The 23,515-nt window shown below is 37.5% G+C and overlaps 1 protein-coding gene across 1 annotated transcript in view; it reads left to right on the plus strand.

The window, feature by feature from the left end:
* The first annotated feature begins 562 nt into the window (after positions 1-562).
* Positions 563-23,515, plus strand: part of LOC136247837 (leucine-rich repeat serine/threonine-protein kinase 1-like) — a 28,972-nt gene continuing 6,019 nt past the window's right edge. The window contains exons 1-10 of the mRNA XM_066039659.1: positions 563-713; positions 767-799; positions 859-976; positions 9,911-12,049; positions 12,098-12,296; positions 12,343-12,465; positions 19,804-20,053; positions 20,806-20,962; positions 21,008-21,078; positions 22,589-22,699. Of these exons, the coding sequence (XP_065895731.1) occupies positions 563-713; positions 767-799; positions 859-976; positions 9,911-12,049; positions 12,098-12,296; positions 12,343-12,465; positions 19,804-20,053; positions 20,806-20,962; positions 21,008-21,078; positions 22,589-22,699 (3,352 nt within the window). The remainder of the gene's footprint in view (positions 714-766; positions 800-858; positions 977-9,910; positions 12,050-12,097; positions 12,297-12,342; positions 12,466-19,803; positions 20,054-20,805; positions 20,963-21,007; positions 21,079-22,588; positions 22,700-23,515) is intronic.

Genomic DNA, 23,515 nt, shown 5'->3' on the forward strand with positions numbered 1-23,515 from the left:
AAGAATACATATTGCTGACTAGGATTTTGTGAAGTCACACCCATGTATTGATCACTATGCAAGTAAGCTTTATTTATATAACAATGCTTACCTGTGCTATATAGTGTTTAGTTGACATAATTTTCTACCATTTAAGCTTTTAGTATTGCAGACAGTTTAAATATTGATGTAACTATTGATGCATGCAACAAAACAGGTCACTTCCAGGTCAGGTCCTGCAGGTCAGGTCCTGCAGGTCAGGTCCTGCAGGTCAGGTCCTGCAGGTCAGTGGATCATCTGGGTCAGCTATACTGACCTTGATTCTACCCTGGCATGTAAGGGCTCAACTTGCATCTGACTAGTGTTGCAGTATTTTGTAAACATTTCCCAGGGAATTCTGAAATATATACTGTACACAAATTCATAAGATCAGTTACTTCAACTCTAGATTCTAGGTGACTTAAATTTAGCAGCCCTTTCTCAATTCTACCCCACCAAGTTTGATACACGGCACTGGAATGACACACTATAATTATTTTGCTAATTCTATTTTCTTTAGACTGCTTTGCATCACTCCTTGAAAATGCCGAACCGAGATGAAATCTTATGCTTGTTGTTAAATCATGGAGGTGATTTATGCATTAAAGATAATGATGGTAAAACCCCTCTAAACATTTTAAGATCAGTTGATGGTCAACTTTATGATATAATTACCCATGATCACCTATGCAAGAGTAAGTAGTTAATGTTTACTAAACCACAATATTATATATTGTATGTCTTTTAGATTGTGAAATTGATGATTTGCTATCAATTGAAAGTATGTTCTTCTAAAATACAGTAAGTGCACTCAATTACGTATATTGATCTGTCATATAGGATTACATGAAATGGTTCAAGAACATGGACCTATGGACGAATTTAAACAGATCTTTGATCAAGTACCTGATGACAGGCTGAGATATACAGATCTTGGCAGCAAAACTCTTCTATATAGGTATGAGGGTGTAATACTCAGTGTATACTGTGAATTTTCACTCAATGGCAAAATATTCTAAGCAGAAGTTTTGGAGAAATTTAATTTTGTGAAAAATTGTGATGATAACTAAAACCTTCTTGAATTACAATTACAAGTTGAATTTTACAATATAGTAGGAAGCATTATAATAAAAAGTGCAGAGATTGTCACCTGTAGTACAAATTTTTATTGAAGTATAATGGCTAAGGTGCGGATTAAATTTAGTGATATTTCTCCTGTTTAATCAACAAATAACTACAAGAATTTTAAGCTTGATTATAGGAATAAAAAGTAGTGAAATAAGGCAGGTCAATTACACTTGCAGATTTACTAGTAGACGTTTAATCGTTACTTTACGTAGTTTATAGCCATGACTGAATTAAACATTATAAGTGTAAAAGACCTCACTTCTTTTTATTTCTATGATCTCTAATCGAACTTATAATTATTTCCTTATACTTGCTTTGCATATTTTTATAACATAAGTACTGTATGTCTGGTGAACCTGCACATACCCATCAAGAGAAAGAATGGTACAGGATATGATCATAATTTCAAATTATTATTTTTTCAAGGGTATTTACAATAAACTACTGTAACTGTCAGTTACGTACTCCATGGAAGCAAAGATATTCATGAGTCATTCTATAATTATATTAATAGAGTTTTAATTCCTTAACAAGTGATAGAATGGATGGAGAGAGGGTTACCATGTAGCCATGACAAAAGTTTTAACTTTTTATGTGAATAACATTTATGACAATGTAGATATTTATTGGGTTCATAGTAAACTTAATATGTGAATTCAATCTTTATCTGTACCAAATTTCAAGGCAATTAAGTTACGTGTTTGCATTTTGTAACAATTTTGCAAACTGTTTGTAAAGAATCTTTGCCTCGTTAGACCTCTTAGGAAAAAAGATTGAAACTTTGGCCTCCCATAACTTGGAGTGAATTCAATCAAATTTGCTGTGTGGCCTACCATACCTGGCAGACAGCTGTAATGCAAAAGTTGTATGTTTTAGAGAGAGGAACATGGAACTATGCAATCGCATTTATCAATAAACAGATGGTATGGCATGCCGGCCTTCTTGGCTGCATGACATGCTATTGTGTGTTTACATCTAGAAGTCCAAAAAGTGTTTGTTCCATTTGTGACCCAGTCTGGGAAAACTGATCTTATCGCCTATTTAAAAGTACCAAGAAATGCCGGTTTTTAAGCATTTAGTGTGTTGTAGGTCGCCAATGTTTGAAGCACATTTTACACCAATTCCTTACCTTCCAGAACATCTACTGTGCAAGTAGCCAACAACTAAGTTTCCCAACATTTTAGATAGTTTTTAAACCATGGTTGACTATATCAGGCAAGCTCCAAAAGGGGAGGGAGGCAGGGGCCCAGAAGGAGGGCAAGCGTCTGTTTAAAAAATTGAAAAGGAAGGTGTAGGGATGAATTAGGCCAAGTTATGGGCCATTCAGGTCTCAAAACTCGCTGAAATGAATGGAAATTCACAGCATACGTATTTATTCAACACCATAGAGCTGTACAGCCACATACAGCCATCCCCAGGCTGACCAGAGCTCCATCAAGACCACACACTGCACATACGGATCGCCACTGGGCTTGGGAAAAGCAGCCAGCAAAACCAGACCACTTAAGTCTAGCTGATTTTGATTGTGAGTTTAGCAAGTTAAAAATCCAATCTGCTGACATGGGCAATAAAACTGGTTTTCCCAAACTGGTCATACTTAATTGTAAAACAGTGCTGGAAAATCTTAATAAATAAACATCTACTGTGCATTACTGTGCACAGTAGATGTTTATTTACTGTGCACAGTAATGCTGATAAACATCTACTGAACCAAATGGACATCTACTGTGCACAGTAGATGTCCATTTGGTTCCACATGAGGTACTTTAAGATAATAAGTCACTCTCTAGAGTTCTTATTGATACAAATACATGGAATTAACAAGGAGAAACTATCTTAACTGCCCGACAGACTTCTGTAAGCATTCCAGCTAGGTTTGGGTCCAGTCATGGATTCTGCTCCTTTTCAAACATATTTAATGTAACATCTTTAAACAGGCTGTAGGACCACTATAACCTTTAGAACTTGTGCTGTAAAGCCTTAATTATACAACCAAGCACTAAGAATAATAAGAAACCCGGTAAATATTACATCATACATAAATAATGCATAAATTAATTAATGTGCACAAAAACTATAAGGCCTACAGACATGCACTAACTGGCGATAGAATCACCATTAAACGAAGGCACAAATGTATAATACTTTGAAAAGCCATGTCATTCCATATAATGCACACTGCAAAACAGGTAATTAAGGTGGCCACGCCTGATGCCAAGTGCCAATTTGTCATACCAGCTATACAAAATGAGGAACAAAACTAATAGCGGTATGTTTGTTTGAGTATGGTATGTGTTAATATTGTACATTATGCCTTCACATGGCTTGCTGAGCTCTGGCTGACTTGGATATTTTCCTTTATCTGGCTATATACCTGGCTTGCATACTCTGAATGCTGCAATATTGTGTATCTCCTGCAAGTTGTGTATGTATATAGTGTGTACACATCACTGCCACACCACTGATGAACCACATTTAGCTACCAGTGACCTCTAGTTGATACTGTATATTGGCTACAAAGCTGAATAATTTCCATCTTTAGTGTTGACAATAATGTATTGCTGCATACAACGCCACAATAATGTACAACTCTATCCTGTATGTTTTGCATGCATATCAAGACACACGGTAGTGTGTCGTGCGGCCCAAGAAGCCGGCGCGTAACACCCGTGAGTATATTGACAGGAAGAAAGAAAACGCAATTTTCGCACCTCCGTAGCTCTGTGCTTCCTTGATGAAACAAGACGATTTTTGCTGTGGACATGCCCCCCAACTGCAGCACTCCACATTCCAAATTTGAGCGAAATCGCTTCGCGCGTTCCCGAGATATGCGACTTCAAAAATTGGCTCAGTTTCTTCGTTTTTTTTCTTCTTCTTCTTCTTCTTATTTTTCTTTTTCTTGTCGCACACTTACAAAAACTGCTATAAAACTCGCACGCCATATCCGATTGCCTTGAAATTTGGCACACAGAAGGGGGATATAAAGGCGCATCTCGGTACCAACTTTGGCTGGAATACGATAAACAGGCAAAGAGTTATGAGCGATTATTCACGAAAATTAACACCAATATGTTGTCACGCCTACAGGGTAAACCGCGTATGGGAAGAAGCTGAAAATCGGTGGGTGAATAGGTTAACTATTGAACCTCAAACCTTTTGTGGTTTGAAAGAAATCGAGCTAAAAACCAGGAAGATACAATGAAGAAACCAACAGTGTGTAACAATTACGCAATCGAAATTAGCTAATAAAAAACGACTGCTTGCCACGCCTACCAGGTAAACCGCTTGGGGTAATGCTTTGAAAATCGCTGTACAGATGGAGTTATCATCTTAGAAAGGCTCTTCAATGGTGTAGAAGAATCAGACTTAAAACCACGGAGTTATAACACGAAATCCAACTTAGTGTAGCAAGTGCGAGATCGAGATACTCTAATAGAGCAGTCATCCTAATAGAGCAGTCATCCTAATAGAGCAGTCATCCTAATAGAGCAGTCACCCGAAGAGAATTCAAGAGATCAGCTAGAAACAAGTAACCTGTATAGAGATCAGCTACAAACAAGCCACCCTGTAGAGAGATCAGCCACAAACAATTCACCCTGTAGAGAGATCAGCTAGAAGAAGTTACCTTGTAGGGAATTCATGCAACTATAGAAAGAGATAATTCAGCTAGAAGAAATCACCTTGTAGAGTTCAGCTACAAAGAAACCACAATGTAGAGAGTTCAGATACAAAGAAACCACCATGTAGAGAATTCGTTTACAAACAAGTCACCCTATAGAAAGATCAGCTAGAAGAAGTTACCTCGTAGAGAGTTCAGTTACAAAGAAACCACCATGTAGAGAATTCATTTACAAACTAGTGACCCTGTAGAGACATCAGCTAGAAGAAGTTACCTTGTAAAGAGTTCAGCTACATAGAAACCATTCTGTAAAGAGCTCAGCTGCAAACAAATCACCTGTACAGAATTCAGCTACAAACAAATCACCCTGTAGAGAGATCAGCTAGAAGAAGTTACCTTGTTGATAGTTCAGCTACAAAGAAACCATCATGTAGAGAGTTCAGCTACAAACAAATCTCCCTGTAGAGAGATCAGCTAGAAGAAGTTACCTTGTAGAGAGTTCAGCTTCAAACAAATCACCCTGTAGAAAGATCAGCTACAAACAAATCTCCCTGTAGAGAGATTAGCTAGAAGTTATCTTGTAGAGAGTTCAGCTACAAAGAAACCATCATGTAGAGAGTTCAGCTACAAACAAATCTCCCTGTAGAGAGATCAGCTAGAAGAAGTTACCTTGTAGAGAGTTCAGCTTCAAACAAATCACCCTGTAGAAAGATCAGCTAGAAGAGGTCACCTTGTAGAGAGTTCAGTTACAAAAAAACCACCATGTAGAGAACTCAGCTACAAACCAGTGACCTTGTAGAGACTTCAGCTAGAAGAAGTTACCTTGTAGATAGTTCAGCTACAAAGAAACCATTCTTTAAAGAGCTCAGCTGCAAAGAAATCACCTGTAAAGAATTCAGCTACAAATAAATCACCCTGTAGAAAGATGAGCTAGAAAAAGTTACCTTGTAGAGAGTTCAGTTACAAAGAAACCACCATGTAGAGAATTCAGCTACAAACTAGTGACCCTGTAAAGACATCAGCTAGAAGAAGTTACCTTGAGAGAGTTCAGCTACAAAGAAACCATTATTTAAAGAGCTCAGCTGCAAACAAATCACCTATATAGAATTCAGCTACAAACAAATCACCATGTAGAGAGATCAGCTAGAAGAAGTTAACTTGTAGAGAGTTCAGCTACAAACAAATCACCCTGTATAGAGATCAGCTAGAAGAAGTTACCTTGTAGAGAGTTCAGCTACAAAGAAACCACCATGTAGAGAGTACAGCTGCAAAGAAATCACCCTGTATAAAATTCTGCCACGAACAAATTGCCCTGTAGAAAGATCAGTTAGAAGAAGTTACCTTGTAGAGAGTTCAGCTACAAAGAAACCATTCTGTAAAGAGCTCAGCTGCAAACAAATCACCTGTACAGAATTCAGCTACAAACAAATCACCCTGTAGAGAGATCAACTAGAAGAAATTACTTTGTAGAGAGTTCAGCTACAAAGAAACCACCATGTAGAGAGTTCAGCTGCAAACAAATCACCCTGTAGAAAATACAGCCACAAACAAATTGCCCTGTAGAAAGATCAGTTAGATGAAGTTACCTTTTAGAGAGTTCAGCTACAAAGAAACCACCCTGTAGAGAGATCAGCTAGAAGAAGTTACCTTGTAGATCGTTCAGCTACAAACAAATCACCCTGTAGAGAGATCAGCTAGAAGAAGTTACCTTGTAGAGAGTTCAGCTACAAAGAAACCACCATGTAGAGAGTTCAGCTGCAAAGAAATCACCCTGTAGAAAATTCTGCCACAAACAGATTGCCCTGTATAGAGAGATCAGTTAGAAGAAGTTACCTTTTAGAGAGTTCAGCTACAAAGAAACCATTCTGTAAAGAGCTCAGCTGCAAACAAATCACCTGTACAGAATTCAGCTACAAACAAATCACCCTGTAGAGAGATCAGCTAGAAGAAATTACCTTGTAGAGAGTGAAGCTACAAACAAATCACCCTATTGAAAAATCAGCTTGTAGAAGTCACCTTGTAGAAAGTTCAGTTACAAAGAAACCATTCTGTAAAGAGCTAAGCTGCAAACAAATCACCCTGTATGAGAGATCAGCTAGAAGAAGTTAACTTGTAGAGAGTTCAGCTACAAAGAAACCATCATTTAGAAAGTTCAGCTTCAAACAAATCACCTGTAGAGAGTTCAGCTACAAACAAATCTCCCTGTAGAGAGATCAGCTAGAAGAAGTTACCTTGTAGAGAGTGAAGCTACAAACAAATCACCCTATTGAAAAATCAGCTAGAAGAAGTCACCTTGTAGAAAGTTCAGTTACAAAGAAACCACCATGTAGAGAGTTCAGCTACAAACTAGCCACCTTGTAGAGACATCAGCTAGAAAAGTTACCTTGTAGAGAGTTCAGCTACAAAGAAACCATTCTGTAAAGAGCTCAGCTGCAAACAAATCACCTGTACAGAATTCAGCTACAAACAAATCACCCTGTAGAGAGATCAGCTAGAAGAAGTTAACTTGTAGAGAGTTCAGCTACAAAGAAACCATCATTTAGAAAGTTCAGCTTCAAACAAATCACCTGTAGAGAGTTCAGCTACAAACAAATCTCCCTGTAGAGAGATCAGCTAGAAGAAGTTACCTTGTAGAGAGTGAAGCTACAAACAAATCACCCTATTGAAAAATCAGCTAGAAGAAGTCACCTTGTAGAAAGTTCAGTTACAAAGAAACCACCATGTAGAGAGTTCAGCTACTAACTAGCCACCTTGTAGAGACATCAGCTAGAAAAGTTACCTTTTAGAGAGTTCAGCTACAAAGAAACCACCCTGTAGAGAGATCAGCTAGAAGAAGTTACCTTGTAGATCGTTCAGCTACAAACAAATCACCCTGTAGAGAGATCAGCTAGAAGAAGTTACCTTGTAGAGAGTTCAGCTACAAAGAAACCACCATGTAGAGAGTTCAGCTGCAAAGAAATCACCCTGTAGAAAATTCTGCCACAAACAAATTGCCCTGTATAGAGAGATCAGTTAGAAGAAGTTACCTTTTAGAGAGTTCAGCTACAAAGAAACCATTCTGTAAAGAGCTCAGCTGCAAACAAATCACCTGTACAGACTTCAGCTACAAACAAATCACCCTGTAGAGAGATCAGCTAGAAGAAATTACCTTGTAGATAGTTCAGCTACAAACAAATCACCCTGTAGAAAGATCAGTTAGAAGAAGTTACTTTGTAGAGAGTTCAGCTACAAAGAAACCATTCTGTAAAGAGCTCAGCTGCAAACAAATCACCTGTACAGAATTCAGCTACAAACAAATTACCCTGTAGAGAGATCAGCTAGAAGAAGTTACATTGTAGATAGTTCAGCTACAAACAAATCACCCTGTAGAAAGATCAGTTAGAAGAAGTTACTTTGTAGAGAGTTCAGCTACAAAGAAACCATTTTGTAAAGAGCTCAGCTGCAAACAAATCACCTGTACAGAATTCAGCTACGAACAAATCACCCTGTAGAGAGATCAGCTAGAAGAAGTTACCTTGTAGATAGTTCAGCTACAAACAAATCTCCCTGTAGAGAGATCAGCCAGAAGAAATTATCTTGTAGAGAGTTCAGCTACAAAGAAATCATCATGTGGAGAGTTCAGCTGCAAAGAAATCACCACTGCCCAAATTTCAAGGCAATAGCTCTTTCCATTCTGAAGTTATCAATTGTCAAAGTTGGCAAATTGGATGTGTATGGAAGGCCCCTTTTCGCAAATCCGGTCCCATATGTATTATATATATAATTTGTACATTTACTGATAAAATATTTAAAGTACATCTACTTCATCTTTTCTTCTTCCTGTAGTAAAGAAAAAAAACATAGGTTAAAAAAGTCCCAAAGCTGGCCATAGGCCGGCTTTGGGGTATACAAATACAAAAAGAAATGAAATCTAATCCAAAACAGCCAAGCTGTAAAAAAAGTGTGCGGCCCTCAGAAAGGCTATGGTGAAAAAAGATGTGAAATCCAAGGTGGCGGCCAAGAAATGGCTGTGATGGTAGGTTAATGGTAAAAATTTTAATAATGACAATTCAGGTAAATTTTGTGAAGCGGCACAAAAATTCACCTGAATTGTCGTTATTAAAATTTTTACCATTAACCTACCATCACAGCCATTTCTTGGCCGCCACCTTGGATTTCACATCTTTTTTCACCATAGCCTTTCTGAGGGCCGCACACTTTTTTTACAGCTTGGCTGTTTTGGATTAGATAATATTATACTGTATAAACATCACTGTGCCATCGCCACACCAATGATGTACCAGCCTCTAGTTACAATGCCACTATTGTGCTATGGCTGTCACTATTGTGTCATATTAAGTCGATTTCAGATCACAACTATTTCAATCATGCCTTTACCATTTAGTTGTGCATAGCCTCACCAGGGAGTCATCACGTTGGTGCATGTACTTGGTTGAATGACCCAGTTCTAGTAAATAAATAATAAATAAATAATAAATAAACATTCTGCACAATATAACTATAACCTCTGTCTACAATAATCATTATTGTGCCTGTAAAAAAGTGTGCATGAACCACAGAGCTGACTATAGGCCAGGTTTGGGGTATATACTAATATACAATACAAAATAAATCATATCTGTGCCACAACAGCCAAGCTGTGAAAGATGTAGTCTTCAAAAACTATTTTAAAAGCCTTAATATCAAAGATAACAGCCAAAAAATGGCTGAAATGACGTAAATGGTAATCAAGGTCATAAAAACTTAATTGGCTGTTTTGGCATATACACTGTTACCAGGGGTGGATCCAGAGTTTGGAAAAGGGGGGGGGGGGGGGGCGGCACCTAGTTGGAAAAAGTTGAAGAGCAAAAAAAAAAAAAAAAAAAAAAAAAGGTCACAACAATAATAGCTAGTTATCCTTTACCAAATATATTATATCATGTATGTTATGTAAAATACTTCATAAGTAAGTTACACTGCCTCATGAACATTGTGACTGCTTTATTAGAGTAATTGACTGCTCTATTAGAGTATCTCGATCTTGTATGCAATTTCTTGGAGGGGGGACATTTGCCCCAAATTCCCCATCCTGGATCCGCCATTGGTTACATAGTACTAATTAATACAGTTAATTTGTTGGTCTTAATGTGAAGTAACATGTTGTAGGGCCTGTAAGGCAGGATGGACTGATGGAGTAACTTTTCTGTTATCACGAATAGATCAAGTTCCTCCTGCTAACACAATAACAAATGAGACTCCCCTACATGCTGCCTGTGAAGGGAATCACTATGACATAGTAGTTGAGCTGATTAATAAGTTCCCTGAGTTTTTACTGATGAAGGATAAACTCCCACATAGGGGATGGTATCCTATCCATACTGCTTGTGCTTCTGGTGCTTCTGATAAAATTCTTGAAATTATCCTTTCAAAGCTTTGGTTTATAACTAAAGAGATGTCAAACGAAAATAAACCGAATATCCACTTTATTGATGCAATGGGTCATTCTCCACTGTACATTGCCACAAAGTGTGGTAATATATCTCATATTAATATGATGACTGATTTATTGCGATTTGGTGAACTGCAGCAGAGGATTCCATCTATGTACGCCATCACTTCTGGTAGTGTTTCCCAAATCTCTGTGATTCACTGTGCAATAGTGCACAACCACCATGAACTGCTTCAAATTTTGTTAGATAAGATTCCTTTGTCAGTAGAAGTAGCTGCTTACCCATCTGTTTTTTCATTGTCCCGAATGTTACGACGCCTGACTAATGTAGTCAAAACTTTGAATGAGTCAGACATATTTCCGCTGTTGAATTCTACTCTATATCAATATGATGATGGTGAATTATTTGTGATAGACACTACCAGAACCTTCAAAGAGCACAAAACACTGTGCAACATAAAAATGTCTCCCCTTGCAATGTCTGCTGCAATGGGGAATATGGAGATGACAGAAATATTGATTGATGCTGGTGCCAAAGATGATGATGGTTTGGCAGTTCGAATTTCAGTATTTTTGCATTACTATGACATTGCTAAAATGTTATTAGTAAGTGACAATAATTCAAATGTTTGCAATGCAAATCATGATGGCAAAAAACTGTGTGTCCTGCCAAATATTGCCTCACTATATCAATTTACTGAAATGTCTCTGATGGGGTGCAATTTGACTTCACTGCCTTTTGCTTTGTTTCAGAATCCTGTTCTTAAAAGATTGGATGTGTCAGATAACAAATTAACTGAGCTTCCAGTTGCAGATATTGTGGCTTCTTCAGCAGATGGTACTTGGAAATGTGAAAGACTGCATATGCTGAACATTAGTTCCAACAAATTAAGGGTCTTGCCATCTGATGTATTAAAAATCCCTAACTTGAAATATTTGCATGCCTGTGAAAATTTTATTTATGAAATAGAAGAGCCAGTCACTGAGTGCAGATTAAGTACAATAGATATCTCTCGCAATGAGTTACGCCAAGTTCCAAAGAGTGCTTTTGCTGCTAAAAAAGTCAACATTTCCTATAATAAATTGAGCATTTTGCCACATTACATATGGAAGTTGACAGTCTTGAAAGATCTTAATGTTTCCAATAATAACATTAAACAGATCTGCTTTCCGAAAACTTCTTGCTCAATTCGATTTTCATTCACATCTACAGGACAGAGAGTAGCTCAATCTGATGATAACATTCCTAGGAGAAGAACTAGCAGTGAAGTAACTACTTATCAACTAGGGTTACATACACTAAACTTATCTAACAATAAATTAACTAGTTTTCCTGAAGGATTAGCTTGTGTTGTTTTGAATCTTCAAAACCTAAATATATCTGGAAATCACATTCCTGTTTTGTATGTCTGCCTCTTGCCACCGAAACTAAAATATCTGACAGCCAAAGGATGTTCTTTAAAATGCGTTGAGACTGAAGATCCAAGCATTAATTATTGTCGTCATAAAAACCATAGCAGCCTTACATGGTTGGTGTATTTATGTCTAAATAACAATTTCCTATGCAACATCAGTCTACAAAGTACAACATTAAAATTCCCAATGCTGAAAACTTTGGATTTATCCAGTAACCAACTGCAAACTTTGGATTCTAGCATTGGAAAACAAGCCTCCCTTCAAACTTTGATCTTAGATGACAATAAGTTCCTGAAATCTTTGCCTTTAGAGTTGTCACAACTCCATGGTACTCTAAAGCATATAGCTTTAAATAATCTTCCTGAGTTAAAGGATCTGCCACAAGTTTACCACAATTCTCCCACACGACTCCTTTCATATCTGAAATCAAGAATTAAAAGGTGAAAAACAATTATTGTAAGCCACTTTGTAAGATTGTCATTTTGTAGCTCAGTGTCATATCGAGTGGTCAATTTGATGATAGTGGGTGGAAACACAACAGGTAAAACTATACTCATGAGAAGGTTAAGGAAGGACAACACTAAACAGTCAACTACACTGGATGAAGTTAGCATCTGTAATTGGGAATATTCCACTAATACTTCAGCTACTGTCATTAATTTTAAGATATGGGATTTTCCCAATCAAGTATGTTTACTATTATCTATTGCATAACTACCATTTTTCTACACAGAAACACAATCACATGTTTGACTACTGTTTCTATTCCAAGCAAGCAATTTATGTGGTTGTGTTTAACCTGACCAATGATGAAGTGAAAAATGACAAAATAGATCATTTACTAAGGAATATTAAGGTATGTATCTGGTATTTACGTCTATTATAACAACTTTAAACAGGCTGTAGGACCAGGTGTCCTTCAGACCTTCTACTTGGTTAAATGCTGTGACATTTATAACGTTAGTTCTAAAAATCAGTGCAGTGACTATTTGAATTTGTCCACCACTTGATGCTTGAAACTGATGTTGAAGCCCTTTATTTCAAAATCAATCATTGCACCACTTAAGTGCAGCTACTATTGAAGGTGGCATTTAACCGAGTAAATAACATGGTACTGTGGCTTTACAGCACAAGTGCTGATAAGGTAAATTAAAGTGTTGATTTACTATGTTTCAGCACTTTTTATTATAAATTTTCTTTACACTTGTTATTGGGGTGAGCCGACTCAGCAATCACTATCCTGAAAGATCCTGTAGGAGTCCTGCAAGTTTTTGCAAAAATCTTGCAAGTGCAAAATCCTGCAAGAAATGACCAGATTTTCTTGCAGGATCTTGGCAAATATTCTTGCAGAATCATTTTGCCTGGGGAGCATGAGCGAGCTCCACACTAGCAAGTTTGGTATATACATCGCATTCACATTCACAGACAAGAAAACACGAATGACTTACGAATACTTCCACATAACTAAAGGCTGGTACATGTGCTAATCATATGAAAAATGACCAGCATACACTCCATAAATAAAACAACACTTTCATCACACAAACAATAATCAGCATGTTTAGTGGCACTCATAAGACTGATACATATATTCTACATTACACAAACAAGGCAGGTATGAACCATTTGTTACAAACAAGCTTGACAGCTGACAAGTGTGTAAACACAGGGCAGCTGACAGACTTGCTGTAAACATGTTGCAGTCACTTTGCATGGCAGTTAATACTTGGTTGGTTGAAAGGTGAGCACTAATTTAAGTAGAGCACTGTACAAAAGGTAGGACATGATGTCATAATGTGTACGATTTTGCAAAATGTAATTGAGTTCCAATGATAAAGAATACTAATGTACTAGCTACTGGCATCATTGTAGACATTGAAGTCAATTGCATTTACTAGGAATACAGCGAACAATAACACAATTTACAGTACTACAAATACAGTGAACAATAACACAGGTACCTGAAAATAAAATCAGAATTTATTCTAAACAATGCTCTGTTGCGAAGTTTATTGTAGACTTGCACCTATTATGCTGGCATAATTTTGAGAATAATAGGTCACCAATTTCATGAGAATAATTCCAGAATAATAGGATTATTATTATTATTATTAATGGACAAAAATTGCTTGGCAGTACAAGACTGTCAAGGTGGGCCACAGGCCTTTGAGAGTGTCCATATCTTGTTGCTCTCCATAGATTCTTCTTAAATAATGCCATGGTTGGTGCAGAAATAACATCTGCTGGAAGAGAATTACACAAATTAACTACTCTGTTAGTGAAAAAATTATGCCTCACTAGCAGCCGAGATCGAAATTTAAAGAGTTTATGGTGGTGACCTCTGGTGGTATCCGTATTACTGAAAGTGAAAAATGAGGTAGGGTTGATGTCATAGTAACCATTCAATATCTTGTAAGTCTCAATAAGATCTCCCCTTTGACGTCTACAGTACAGTGAATATAAACCAAGTCTCTCTAGATGAGTCTCGTATGGTAAATCAAATAAACTAGGTAATAACTTGGTGGCACGTCTCTGTACTTTCTCTAAGAGATCAATATCTTTCACCAAGTAAGGGCTCCAGACCTGGATGCAATACTCCAAGTGAAGTCTGACATACATTTTGTACAAAAAAGTCAACAAGTCAACAGAAAAAAGTTTGAAGGACCTTCTTAGCAAACTAAGAACTTGCATAGTTTTTGCTGCAGCCTTACGACACTGTAGAGATGGTTTCAAGTCTTTACTGCACCAAATAACAAGATCTTTTTCTTCTTGCACTTTTGTGATTTCAAAGGGTAAGTTGGTGGAACTGTCCAGCATAGAGTAGGTGAATGAAGCAGAGTTACCGATCCGCATCAGCTTACATTTAGCTATATTGAACCGAAGCAACCATGTGTGAAACCACTGCAACAATCGGTCAACATCACTTTGTAGCCTAAGGTGACCATCAAAGCTCTGAATAACAGAATAGATTTTTGTGTCATCAGCAAACATTCTTACATTACTTTCGATAAGGTCAGGGATGTCATTAACATATACTATAAACAATAGGGGCTCTAAAACACACCCCTGGGGGACTCCACTCACCACCTGAGCCCAAGACAACAAGTGACCATTCAACACAACTCTCAGCAAGCAGTTGGAAAGTATGTTTGATAGCCACAAAGACAAATTACCACAAACACCAAATGCTTCCAACTTAGAGATCAATCTGTGATGAGGTACAGAATCAAATGCCTTACTGTAGTCTAGAAATATGACATCAATGCCAAATCCTTAATCCAAAGCAGCAGAAGTCCCCTCTTCAAAAGTTGATAACAAGTTAGTAAAACAGGACTTCCTGTTAACAAAACCATGTTGCTCACCATTAAGTATGCCTTGCCCATCAAGAAAAGGTTACCAATTCAGAATATATAATAGATTGCAGGATCCTAACAACTAAAGATGTCAAACTATTTGGCCTGTAGTTGGAAGCTTGGTTTCTTTGACCCTTTTTAAAAACAGGAACAACGTGTGCCTGTTTCCACTCATCAGGGAGGACACCACTAGATAAGGATTGAGAATACAGAACGGTTAAAGGTACATAAAGTGTGTTAGCACAAGCTTTTAAGATGTAAGAATGTATACCATCTGGGCCAGGCGCTTTGGTAACCTTGAGCTCAAGTAGCTTCTGAAGAACTGTTGACTCTGTTATGTCAATATCACTAATACTATCTTCAGATACAAAGGAGGGAACGGGCATAGCTACTAGATAAATCTACTCTGGTAAATGTTGACTCAAAGAATTGGTTTAGGGTTTCAGCCACCTTCTGATCATCAGCAGTGAGAGAACCATCACTCTTTTCCAATAGACCAATACTAGGTCCAATCTTCTGTTTAGACTTGATGTAACTATACAGTGCTTTTGGATTACAACGTAGCTTGTCTAACAGGGACCGTTCATAAGAATTTCTAGCGGATTGTATCTTACATTTGACATCATTGCGTTTTGCTGCATAGATGGCATAATTAGATCTTGATTTGGAATGTTTATATTTGGTAAAGGAAAGTTGCTTAGCTTTAATGGTTTTAGAGAGGTTTTTGGACCACCAAGGAGGAGTAGGTTTATTATTCTTAGGAATGGAAGTCGGGATGTATTTAGCTATTGCATCTTGAACTGTCACCTTCAACACATGCCAATCATCATGAACATTGCCTAACAGAACTTCAGACCAGTTGATACTCCCAAAGTAATCATTCATAGCCTCGAAATTACCTTTTCTGTAGTTGTACATAGAGACACTCTTTATGGAAGAAGGCAAATCATCAAAACACTTAAATTTCCACAGTAAACAAACATGGTCACTACTACCTAGAGGGGATAGATGTGTGACTTCATCAATAGAGTTTGGGTCAAGGGTTAATATTAAATCCAAAAGTGAAGGTTGTTGGCCCTGTCTGTGACGTGTACTACTGGCAACATGCTGGACTAAAAAACTGTCTTGAACAGTGTCAAAAAATGTAGATGCTGCAGAACTATCACTACCAGCACAATAGCTTTCAGCCCAATTGATAGTTGGAAAATTAAAATCGCCCATAATTAAAAGGTGGGTAAAGTAGTTGACTAGCTCATAAAGTCTACCAATGATAGATAATAGTTTTTGATTATTTATGTTAGATGAAGATGGAGCTCTATAAACGACACCAACAAGGAGAACTTCAGTGGAGGAAAGTGTGACTAGATACCACAAGGAATTCTCAAAACCTACATCAGATAAAACTTTACATGGAATAGCTTACAGTGAAGAATGTACATAAAGCACAACTCCACCACAAACTCCAGATGGTTGATCATCACGGAAAAGGTTGTAACCATTTAAGCAGAGTTCAGCATCGCCAATGGAACTGGTACACCAAGACTCTGCTATTCCAATAATCAGTGGAGGATGATCATACACAACTGCCTTTAATTCAGGAAAAATACTTTGAGTGTTGGTAAAAAGACAAGTAATAGCAGACAAGGTATAGCCATAGACACATTCTGAATCTTCTCATGATGATTATCAGTGCGGATAGAACAACTCAGTTGTTCTTCCTCACTATCTTGCCGTTTTTTATCCTATAGTTCTTTCCATTCTTGTTAAGATCAAGAAGCTGATTTCTCAAAGACTTATTGCATTCCCTCCCTTTGGGGGTCATATCAGGAATGATAAAAACTTTGGACAGATGTTTAGGAATGTCTTTACCTCTCAACTTGGTACAATTTCGAAGAATCGAAGCCTTAGACTTTAATGAGTCAACTGAGATCTTCAGCAAACAAGGCTTGTCACCTCTTTACCCAACCTTACAGCATTAGTGATTTGAGCAGGCACACCCAATGATTTGTGAAAAATACTAGAAACATGATCAATACCCTCCTTCTTCTTAGACTGACCATCATCAGCAGTGGGTTCGGTAACACTGTGAAGAATAACATTGAACTTCCTCTTTTCTTTATCTTTTTCTTCATTCAAAGCAGATGCCACAGCAGATGAAATACCACCAACAGACAACGATTCAACTCTAGGTAGAAGGCCAGGTTTTGGCAACACGCTATTATCCTCATTGGCATCGGTGGACATCTCATTACCCTCCTGAACTTCACAGACTCCTTCAGACAATCTATCTAGTTTGTGTTCTATTCTCTGGAGCCTCTTATCAAACAAGTCCTGCCTGGCAAACATTTTGGCAAAAAATTCAAAAGCACTATTAACTTTAGGCTGACCTTCACAACAAAAAAACATGATACGAGGGGAGTTTAAGGACAACATATCATATTCACCTTTACTCATTCTAGTACACTTGAAGTGTTCAACCACTGACACTGCACTCCGTTATCCAAAACATCCTCCGCAAAGGAGGGGCAATTGTTATCATCGTATTCAGGTCTACGCCGCTTTTCTGGTTGAGAAGTTCCAGTTTGTTCTTCCAACAAGTCTAATTAATGCCCGCCGTCGAACAAACCAAAAACGCTAAGAACAACCGCAGTCACCACACTTAAGCACTCTTCGAGGTAAAGTAAGAAACACCAACGGTAAATACGGGGTAGGCAAAGGTTATAAAAGATTGATATAAGAAAGCAGTAAAATCACAAGCCACAATCACAATATTTTCTTGTATGATTAAAGTAATAATTTTAGAACTAGCTATCGGATGTCCACGGGATTAATCTGTGGAATTAAGGGGCGTGTCTAGATAGAAGAAAGAGTTAAACTACTAAGAGTGATGTATATTTCTTCTTCTTGGCTTACTGCTCTTCCTCTAGAGCAGTATGGCTTTGCACTTCATAAGGGTGAGTTTATTGATGCCATTTGTTTAAGGTATGGCTACATGCCATCACGACTACCATCTCACTGTGTGTGGCAAGGATTTTAGCCTATCCCACACCCTTAGCTGCCCACATGGTGCCTTTCCAATTATTTGGCATAATGAAATTAGGAATCTGACAGCTAGTTTGATGTCTGAAGTCTGCCATAATGTCCAGACTGAACCACAGCTGCACCCTTTGTCTGGCGAGACCTTGCATTATCGCTCTGCCATTCAAGATGATGACATGAGGGTAGACATCAGGGCTTCCGGCTTCTGGAGGTGCCTACACCATCATACCTTCTTTGATGTGAGGATTTTTAACTGCTTTGCAGCTCTTAATCGTTCCTCTACACTATCTACTACTTTTCGAAAACATGAACTAGAGAAACGTCGTGCCTATGAGGAATGGATTCGGGAAGTGGAGCATGGGAGTTTTACCCCCCCCCCCCCCCCCCCCTTGTTTTTTCCACTTCAGGTGGCATGGGAAGGGCTGCTACCACCACTTATAAACATCTTGCCCACCTGCTGACTGAGAAGTGGAATTCCCCATATTCTGTGGTGGTGGGCTGGCTCCGTTGTAGTTTTGGGTTTTCCTTGCTCTGTTCTTCAGTTATGTGCATCAGGGGATCACGCTCAAGATCCAAGTGTCCATGTGTGCCTCCAGCAGTTGATCTTGCTGAGGGGCACCTGCCTGCCCATTGAACCCTGGGCACGCTGTAGGTTTTGTGTAGGTTCTTTTCTGTAGGTTATGATTAATTTTTCAAATATTTTCTTAGCATTCTATAGAGATGTGTGGGAGGAAGGGAGTACCACTAGGGCCGGAGGAAAAAAAACATTATTATATGAGTGCTGGCTGAAAAGGAGATGAAAGCCTTCAAAAGATCAATATACTCTATTAGAACTTTCAAACACTCTAATAGAGCAGTCAGATCGTGACTAGCTACAGAAACTAAATGAGAATAAGATTGGAATAATAGGCTAGACACAAGAATAAAAAAAGAATAATAGGTGAAAATTTTGGGAAATTCTGGAAGGAGTAATAGGTAAAATTTTGAGCATAATAGGCGAAAGCCTGTAAAATTGCTGGAGCTAAATGAAGATCAACACATGAACCAATTTCTACACTAGTGAATTACCATTTCTGACAATAAATCCAGTGCTAAGTTTCACAGTTTTTTTAGAACTAGATCCTAAGCTAAAAATATATCGTACACACATCATGTCGTCATGTAATTATTGTGACATCATGTCCTACCTTATCTGTAGTTTGCCAGTCTACTGTATACGTACTTTAATAGCTAACCATTAGAATTCCTTGCATTCTGAGACGTTTGATGTTTTAAAAACCATACTGATTATTGTATGAAAATAGTTAGATCATTTTATCAACACAATTGCTTCACATTACTAACTAGCTACCCACTGAAGAATACAGCACATGACTTTCATGTTCACAGAGATCCAGACACCATTCTTACTGTGCCTTCTACTGGACACACAAGTATTTGAACTTTCATCCAGAATGACATTGACACTTGACAATATAGGTCTGTCTGAGTTGCTATAGTATATAAATTGTAAGTTCACATGTACCCAATGACAGTGTAAGTTTATATCATGTAAAATCTCAGTCAGGCTTGTCCCACGATGATTTTAGCATCTGTCTTTAACATCTGCGTAGTATTATATTTTATAAGAATCAATGATACGGCATGCAGTATATTATTAAATAATACTTATTTGAGGAAATACATGCAGTATATTATTAAATAATACTTATTTGAGGAAATACATGCAGTATATTATTAAATAATACTTATTTGAGGAAATACATGCAGTATATAGGTAAAGCAAATATCTATATACACAGGTACACGCTCCTAGGTGTCCAGTTGTTATTGTTGGTACACATCGTGATCAAATCAACAACACTAAGGAGGATGATGCTCAAAAGATCAAGCAGAAATACTGTGACTGCAGTTCTTACCCTGAAATTGCTGATGTATGTTTTGTTAGCAATGTTAAGGGCTACAAGTATCATGGGACCAGTACTATTAAACTAGTGAGGGACAAGATTTACTCCATTGCAACACATCTGTACATAGATGGAAAACAGAGATGTTAGTTTAACATGCTAGTTGTGATAGTTAACATTTTTCTGGTTAAGTTACCTCTATTGTAAACATGAAACATTTTTACTACTATACATGCATGCAAGGGATATATAGTCTCATGTGGCCAGACCGCTTTGTGTCCCCAGCACGAAGAGAAAAAAAAGTTACCTGACCACACACATAGGATATATAGTAGTAATCACAGCCTGTGGTGGCAACTAGCTCACTAGGATTCTTGATGACTGCCCTCTATAATGAAGTTCCTTTTGCTTTATTCAACACCTGCTGAGTATATAGTTTATACAGCAGTGAGCTTGATTTGTAACACATGCAAATAACCTTTCTTCAGACAATAGCAATGATCATGTGTGGCTGTTTCAGACCATTCATTGTTATTATGGGGGATAAATTATTTTATGGCTTATCTGGCAAATGCCATTTGTTAGAATGGTTATCAAGGATGAAAAGATGAGGCATCAATTTTTTTTTCACAACTGATATACATGCTTGTATGTATAGCTTTCAGCAGTGGAAAGTGCAGAGAACTAAAGAGTGTTTTAAATGCAAAAGTTCTAGCGCACAACAAACTGGCTAGCTAGGATTCTGAAAAAATGTTAGTGTATACTGCTGGTATAAGAAAGCTAATTTCAATTTAATATTTGACTCCCTGAATTAGCAAGCCTATAGCTTCTCATGGGAGTCCTCTTATGATGATAATTTGTACATGTAATTGTAAAAAAACACTGTTCATCAATTAGTGAAACTGGAGAATGATAAACAAGGGAATGACCCAGATGCACTCATACAACTGATGATTCCACAGTCATATGTATGTCTACAAAGAAAAATTTATGATGAAGCTTTGAAAATGAAACAAAAGAAAGTGGCTCCCATGATGAATAAGAATGAGTTTTAGTAAGTGAAAGTTCTTTGTATGTCAGTAATCATCATGAACCACAGTGAATGCTTTTTACCACTGATGGAAGATGAAGAGGAACTTGCTTCAGCTGTAGACTTTCTACACCATCAAAGTACAGTATGTGTATGTTGACTTTATTATATATACTACATATATGTACATATGTACATATACATACGTATGTATGTAATTAATCTATGTGTGTGTGTGTGTGTGTGTGTGTGTGTGTGTGTGTGTGTGTGTGTGTGTGTGTGTGTGTGTGTGTGTGTGTGTGTGTGTGTGTGTAGTATTGTACTCATGTATGTTTGCAGAATGGCCTCTTGATTTCTTAAATCTTATCATTACTTGGTAAGTTAACAAAACAGTTAAAGACAAAAAAACAAAACCTATGTACAAAACTGTATCAACAATGTGGCGCTCTGAAAATGAGCACTTGCTTGTTTAACCTAAATGACTTTATCATATATTGGGAATCATTCACAGATGAAAAAGTTCACAAATTTCATCATTCGCTAACATATTTTCCTCATATGTCTAATGCAAAAGCATCTTTTTTGAAAAGCCTCCTGAAAAACCTTTGAGTCTTTTGCTGGAGCTTACTGATGCTTGAATCTCTGTTAGTGTGATCCCTCTTGTGGTATAATGATCAAAGCCGGCTATGATTGCAATCCTATGATTGCAATCATGCTCATGCTCAGCACAATCATTGGGTGATTCAAACACTACTACAAACTTCAGTATAGTACTCCACTATCACTTAATGCTAAAGTAAGGCATGAAATCATGTGAGGAAAGTTGGAGGTGGTGGAGATGGAGGGACACTTTATGGGAAAATGTTTGCAAGAAAAGATCGAGATACTCTAGTAGAACAGTCACAGTATTCAGATAAGCAGTGTAGTAAACTACTAGCCACGTATGTGTAGTTATAAATATAAGGAGATACAGCTGGTAGAGGGCAACCATTGTCAGCAGGTAGTTATCTTGCTTTCTTTTTCTTGGTCTTCAGCTTACAGCTGGCCTGGCCCCATCACCCTTTGATCTGCTCAACCGCCCCTGGGTTGGAGTGTCTGTGCAAGTAATTACTGTGTCCAGACGAACTGATTTCAGGGAAAGAAGAAAAGAGACCTCTCCTACCAGCATCTCCAAATAGGGAAAATTATTTTGCACAATAAATTGTGAACATATTCTCGCAAATGAGAATAGGATAGACTATACACAAATATTTCTTTTTCACAAACCATTCTCAATATATGGTATTCCAGTGTTCTAAAGTTTAAATAACATATTGTGACCTGCTGTTTACAGAGGGTACTGATACCCACATATCTCCAGATCACATGCACTTGTATGATCAAATAGTGTATGACCACTGGTTACTATGCAGTATCTGTGATAGCTGGGTAAAGGAATATCTAGTGGAGGGAATCACTGAAGTATACATGTTGACACTCAATGAACCCATGCAAAGTGCTGTATGAGACATTTATGTATGGAATATTTTTTTGGTGGTGTCAGTTGCTGTATAGTTTAAACAAAAACCCTGTATAAAATTTTTTCCAGTATCAATGAAATTTAACATTGAAAAATATAGTCACTGCTGGATATTGATATTGTTATTTTAGGAGAAATACTACATTTTAAAGATGCTGATATCAAGTCATATTACTTTCTTGACATTCAATGGATATCCAATACAATGATTAAAATATCAAAGATGGAGAACAGCGAAAATGGTGAAATACACAGATATGAGTAGCACAGTTACATGTAACATATACATGTATGTAACACATTCCTCAACACCAGTAGAATATGTTCCTGAAATTAGTTTGAGATGTACACACTAGTAGTACCAGTGATCCTATTTTGACTCCCATGCAAATGTGTTCACCAGATGATTGTTATACCCTTTGAAAAAGGCGGGGTAGTAAAATTATACATTTGCAATTTAAATCCTATGTTATGTATATACATAATGAAAAAAAAACATTGTACTGTTAAAGTATACTAAGGTGCAGTGGACCTATGTGCAGAAAGCCGTCTTTTATTTATGCCCCACAGTTTGCTATGGGGGAAAGCATCTCGTCCATAGAAGCTTAGTAAAAAGTGTGTACAAAGAGATAACTTACATTATGAAGAAAGAGTTGGGAATAGCTGTATCGATTCTAAATTTAGTTATTTCAATAATCTTAGCTACAAGAGCCAGGAAACGAAATAGCAGGCCCGTACTTAGGGGGGGGTGGGGGGTCCTGAGGTAACCATAGCGCTTTGAGGTTATCTGTGTAAATAGAAACCATTTTAATGATGCATGAATATGTCCAGTGGTTTTGTCTCTATCGCTCATGACCATTTGTACTGAGAGCTACTATATAACTATATATTTCGATTAATTCCAATCATAATTTGTGACCGGGCCTGCGAAAACAGGGCATGTGGGCACAAACTACATCCCATCACTCTACAGATCATATCTCAGTATTGGAAAAGTGTATTTCCATTCTGTAACTTGCATCATGGTGCCAATTAAATGCTTACTAAAAGCTGAAAAT

This window comes from Dysidea avara, chromosome 2, assembly GCF_963678975.1.
Source record: "Dysidea avara chromosome 2, odDysAvar1.4, whole genome shotgun sequence".
NCBI classification, from domain to species: Eukaryota; Metazoa; Porifera; class Demospongiae; order Dictyoceratida; family Dysideidae; genus Dysidea; species Dysidea avara.